This window comes from Vigna unguiculata, chromosome 8 (assembly GCF_004118075.2).
Source record: "Vigna unguiculata cultivar IT97K-499-35 chromosome 8, ASM411807v1, whole genome shotgun sequence".
Lineage (NCBI taxonomy): Eukaryota > Viridiplantae > Streptophyta > Magnoliopsida > Fabales > Fabaceae > Vigna > Vigna unguiculata.
In genome coordinates, this window is record NC_040286.1 from 12,859,359 (window position 1) to 12,865,679 (window position 6,321).

At 28.5% G+C, this 6,321-nt stretch overlaps 1 protein-coding gene across 1 annotated transcript; it reads left to right on the top strand.

The window, feature by feature from the left end:
* Nucleotides 1-2,524: 2,524 nt before the first annotated feature.
* LOC114194853 (A-agglutinin anchorage subunit-like) lies at nucleotides 2,525-3,658 on the top strand. The gene has a single exon (XM_028085262.1). The coding sequence runs from the start codon at nucleotides 2,525-2,527 to the stop codon at nucleotides 3,656-3,658; it is 1,134 nt and encodes a 377-aa protein (XP_027941063.1).
* Nucleotides 3,659-6,321: the final 2,663 nt, after the last annotated feature.

Genomic DNA, 6,321 nt, shown 5'->3' on the forward strand with positions numbered 1-6,321 from the left:
ATAAAGAGTAATGAATCATATGAGTAAATATATCAAATCAATGGACAATCATTCATTCATAACATAGATATTTTAATCAATAATTATACTAATCAATTTTAATTCAAATAAAAGAAAACTATATAATCAAAATATTTGTTAAATTTTAATTTAAAACAAAATTGTAACAAATATGTTAACAGGAATCCGGATAACATAAACTAAATTATATTAAAATATTAAATTAAACTAATTAAAATATTTAATAAATTTTATTTAAGTTTTTATTAAATTAAAATTGAGTCAAATCAAATAAATTTTATTTTTCTAATAAAAATTAATATTTAAAAATAAATTATACTAATTAAAATATTTAATTTTAAAAAATTATGTAATAATAAAATAAATTTAAAGATAATAAATTGAAGGAAATTAAAAAAGCTAAAAAAATAATAGAAAAAGAAGAGTTAACTAGATTTTGAAATCCAAGAAAAAAGTTAACCTGATTTAAAAATTGGGTGAGTACTTAAACCAGATTTCAAAATTTATTGGGTTTCTAAATTGGATTTCGAAATTCGGTGAATTCATAAACTCTGAATTTTGAAATTCAGTGAGTTCCTGAATCGTATTTCGAAATCCAGTGAGTTCTTGAACCGTATTTCAAAATTTAGTGAGGTTCCTAAACCGTATTTTTAAATTTGGTGAGTTCCTGAACCGTATTTCAAAATTCGGTGAGTTCCTGAACCATATTTCGTAAACTAGTGAATTCCTGAACCATATTTTACAAATTTTAAAATCCGTTGAATTACTAAACCAAATTTCAAAATTCAAAATTCGATAGTTTTTCAATCCAGATTTCGAATTTCAATACTTACAATTTTTTTTTTCTACTATCTTTCCAAACCTGGTACATGCTCCAAATAATATACGTTGTAAAAATAAGAAACAAATAATAAACAAGTAGCGTACCCTCTAAGCTTAAAAAAAAAACATCAAAGGGTGGACGAAGCCGTTGAACTAAAAATCCGTTAAAACAAGAAACGTAAGGAAACTAAACCGCACGAGCAGAAAGAAGAGGAAAGCCGAAAAAACAAACTGAAAATGCCATTACTGCTTTGAAAATGACTTGGGAGTTCAACTTCAGTTATAGGATAAGAAAAAGAATAATTCAACGCAATATTAATTTTGAAATGAAAATACTACTACATGGAATCAGATGTTACAGGCTATCAAATGTACTAGAAAATTTTACAAAAAATGCGGTGAAAATTATAAATTTATGATAGGAGAGTCGTATAAAATTTTAAATCTAAAAAAGAATTATAATAATTAGCTTTTAAGTTATAGAATTGAAATATAAATAAAAAGTTTTAAAAGTTGAAACCTTATTATAAAAATAAAATTTTGCAAAAAGTAAAAATATAATACAATTAAACTCACTTAAATTAAAATAATAAGCTACGATGATAACGACTTGCATATAACTTACCATCACAGTTAATTAAATGATAGTGACACGTAAATTATAAACAGCATTCCAATAAGTATTGGAAACAAGATATAGGACTACCAAAACTATTTGCTTAAGATATAAATTTTATAAGTCTATTGTTTCCACTCCCATGAAGAAAAAAAAAATTAAAATAATGTATATTTTTGGTAGTTTTATAAAAATGGGAAAACAAATATGAATATAGATAAATTATGTATGGAATCATGATTTCAAAAACACACGTGATAGAATTTTTTTTTTTTCTGTTAACAAAAGAGATTTTTGTTTCCAATAGGGAAAATGAAATGACGTTTTATAAGAAAAAATTAGAAAGAAACTAGCCTGAAAAATAAATAATAAAAAAATATAATAAATCAGATTAAATAATAAATGATAATAAAAATGTAAATAATAGTAAATAATAATAACATCCTTTGATAATAAATAATAACTGATAACAAATAGTATGATTAATAGTAATTTAAATCATAATAAATAATAATAAATATACAAATATAAATAGAAGTAATTGATAGTAAATATTAAAATATAAATAATAAAAAATCATAACAAACATAAATAATAATAAAAAATATAATAATAATATATTGATTAGTAATAAATAATAATAAAATATAATTAATATAAATAAAAATAATTAATAAATAATATTATTATTATAAAAATACTTAAATATATTATTGTTTAATTTGATAAAACTGAATATTTGTAATTATATTTCTATAAATTCAAATTAATGTAATTAACATATTATAATAGAAAAAAAATTATTGTATAGCACGGTCACAGATACTAATTTTTACATATAGATAAGTTTAAGGGGGCATATTTTAGTTAGTATATCAGTTGTCAAACAGTTAGGTTAGTTATCCGTTAATTTTCAGTTAGTTTTCAGTTAGTTTTACTTTCTGCGTGTTTATCTTTGCTTATTTAAGTTTCCTCTTGTAATGATCTTTCAAACATTCATCTCACAATCCAAAGCTTTCTTTCAGTTCTTTCTCTTCACGTGATCTTAACATTCTCTGTGTTTTCATGGCGGAAAAACCAGTCCAAGTCGACGAAGGTGCTTCACCGTCGTCTCCCACCTCTGCTTCCGTTTCGATGCCTGCATCATCTTCCACCTCTGCTTCCGTTTCGATGCCTCCACCATCTTCCACCTCTGCTTCCGTTTCGATGCCTCCACCATCTTCCACCTCTGCTTCCGTTTCGATGCCTCCACCATCTTCCACCTCTGCTTCCGTTTCGATGCCTGCACCATCTTCCACCTCGTCTTCTACGTCTGCGTCATCTTCCACCCCGGCTTCTACTGCATCATCTTCCACCTCTGGTTCTGTTTCCGTACCTGCGTCGTCTTCCACCTCTGATTCTAAGCCTGCGTCTTCTTCCAGCTCTTCTGTTTCAGTAGCAGCGTCAGCTTCGGCTTATGTTTCCGCTTTATCATTGTCGGCAGCATCGGCAACAGCAAACACATTAGTATCGGCAACGGAGTTGAAGTCGCTTTCGGAGTTAGCATCAGCAGCATGGGCAACGGACTCAGCACCCAAAACATCCACATCATGGGCACCGCAACCGGTACCCACTTCATCTTGGGTGCCACGGAGACTGGAGGACGAGTTACCGATAAAGCTGGAAGGAGTGAGCAATGTATCTGCATGGAAAAAACAAGTGGTGCGTGTATTGATCACAGAAAACTTGCTAGGGTTCGTGACAAAGCCTGGGACCCCTAAAAAATATGCAAGCGAAAAGGATCGTTCTTGTGATAAGGTAAGGGAGGAGTATCGGCAGTGGGTTATTGAAGATGAAAGATTGCGCAGTTGGCTGCTATCATCTTTATCTGAAAATATGTGTTGTTTTGTGATCGAAAAGGAACATGCATGGGAGGTTTGGAGTGAAGCGCTGGAAATCTGCCGTAATGAGTTGTTAGAGAGTATCAAGATTGCCCTAAGGGATGAGATCGAGAACACGAAAGAGAACAAAGGAAATCAAACTGTGAGAGATTTTGTTAACAGGATCACTTGTCTCGCTAACACGTTGATGGCTTTGGGAGACGAAGTGTCTGAAGAAGAACATGTTGACGCCCTCTTGCAAAGTTTGCCGGACCAGTATGAAGCTTTGCGAGCGTTCATTCGTGATCGTCGTGCACGTCGTGGTGAAGGCAGTAACTAGGTCTTGCTTCTTCTTGTTCTTTTTCTTTCATTGACTCATGAACTCAGTCATGGAGGTAGTAATAATAACTGGGTCTTGCTGCTTCTTTTTTGTTTTTCTTTGTGTACTTTGGCTCATTGTTACCGATCTTGTGAACCTTACTGTTCAAGAGAAACTTGACAGAAAAGGCAAAATAAAAGGAAATCTCTGTACCAACAATTTACTGAATTTACAATAAATCTGTTTCAAGTTTTACAAGTTTTCACTTCTTCAGATTTGTTTTTTACAAGTTTTAATCAGATATATTCATTATAATTGCCTCTGTTAAGTTTATGACATATCATGAATTTAAGCAATTTGGAATGGTGACTGCTGACTCTCAATTAAATTTTGATAACACCGTGCATTTAGGGCATAAAAAATATTGATCGTGAAACATGTGGAATATACCCTCTTGTATTTGAATTATCTGGGAATGTGAGTCAAATTACGCGGGGAATAATTACTCTTTTAGCTGAATTATTATTATTTAGAAAAAAGATATATAAAAGCCCCAAAATATAACGCAACACATATTTACGGAAAGAAAAGATATATATACTTTCTTACAATTATTACTATGTGATGAGAACGAAAAGTGATAAATGTGCATATAACGTTACTCTTCAAGCTCTGCTTTTTTTTTTCTTTCATTGGTTTTCCTTTTTTTCTTCTAAATAATTAATCCAAACTAATAAATGTTAGAGGAGTGTGATTTTTTGAAGGTCAAGAGACTTTAATATTTTCATTCATTTTATTATAATTTATTTGGAAAATTTAGGTAGTTTAGGTAAAACTTAATATGCAGTAAAACTTAAATAGAGTTGCTAATTGTGGATTATCAAACGTATTGGCTGAATTTCTGCAAGTTTGTAACTTTGATCGTGTTTATTTTGGGAGAACTATTAAATGTCACAAGTATACAATGCCACGATCATTTGCTATAACCGTTTCTGTTAGTGCTGTTTTCCGTTATTGTATACAAGATTCTATCTTATCATTTTTTAGTACATACACACTGGTTTATGTAGTAGAATGTTTAGGTTTGTAGTCTCTTTTTAGAATATATATATATATATATATATATATATATATATATATATATATATATATATATATATATATATATATATTGCATAAATTAAAATTGTTTTATCTTAAAAGAGTTTATTAAAGTGTTTAAGGTTATAAATAATTTACATGCAAATTCAGCAAAAGTATTTTAGAATGAAGTCTTCTCCTCCAAATTTTTGGATATGTTTCAATTAATATCCAAAAATTAATTGAAATACATTATAAATTAATGATGATTAAATCAAATATTTTGTTTCTTTTATAAACATAATAATTAATGTTAATAAATAATAAAATATAAAATTAAACATAATAGAAAATAAAGAATAAATATATTTATCAAGATATTTTTTATTTTTTTATTTATTATGTCTTGAGTTTTTCACAAATTGTTTTAATATTTCATTTTTATCTTTTTTTTTTGTTTTTAAAGAGAAAAATATTTTAATAATTTATTTAATGAGTCTCTTTTATATTAATTTTTTATTTTATGAACATAGAAGAACAAAAGTATTGTACTGTATTTTTTGATAATCGAACTTTTAATTGTGATTTCATTATATGTCTTGAGTTTCTCACAAATTGTTCTCATATCTATTCTCACATGTTTTCTTTTGTTTCTTAAGAGAAAAAAATCTATTATTTTTGCTCTTATTTCTCCTCTGTTCTCTTCCATTCTCAAGGGAGAAAAGAAGAAAGTAATTCTTTCGTCTCAATTGATAGTGAAATATTAGTTTAATAATTTATTTAATGAGTCTCTTTTATATTAATTTTTTATTTTATGAAGATAAAAGAAAAAATATTGTACTGTGTATTTTAATTGTGGTTCCATTATATATGTCTTGAGTTTCTCACAAATTGTTCTCATATCTCATTCTCACCTATTTTCTTTTGTTTATGAAGAGAAAAAAATTTATTATTTTTGTTCTCATCTCTGAGTTGTTCTCATCTCTCAGTTGTTCTCTTCCATTTTCGAAAAAATAAAGAAGAAGGTAATTATCTCTTGTCTCTTGTCTCACTTAATAGTAAAATATTAGTTTAATCATTTATTTAATGAGTCTCTTGTACAGTGCCGGATCTTCGACTAATATCTTGGGGGTGCCAAAATTTTGGTTGAATTACTCTTTTGGTCCATTTTTTCGTAAAAAATGTCAAGTTGGTGTTGGTATCGCGCAGCGGAATGACTAAACAATGGTCAAAAATCAAGAGGTGGGGTGAATTGGATTTTTAAAAATCTTGACAGGTTTTAAAAATTTTTCTCAAAATTTAATTAATTAACTTAAAGTAATAGTTACTTTAAATGAAAGCGCAGATAAATAAGGAGTTTAAGAGAAGAAGATGCACACTGATATTTATACTGGTTCGGATCAAAAGACCCTACGTCCAGCTGTTAATCTCTTAAACAAGAAGATTAACTCAATCACTATAATAATAAAAAATTACAACAGATTATATAAGAGAAAAGATTAGAAAACACCTCTCTTGAACAACCACAAGAGATGAACAAAACTCCCCCTGAATCTCACAGAGGATGACCAGCTTTCCTAGCAATAGCACAACACTCAATCTTC

What these genes read in the sequence shown, in the direction of transcription:
- LOC114194853 (XM_028085262.1), top strand. Translation starts at nt 2,525, where the DNA reads ATGGCGGAAAAACCAGTCCAAGTCGACGAAGGTGCTTCACCGTCGTCT.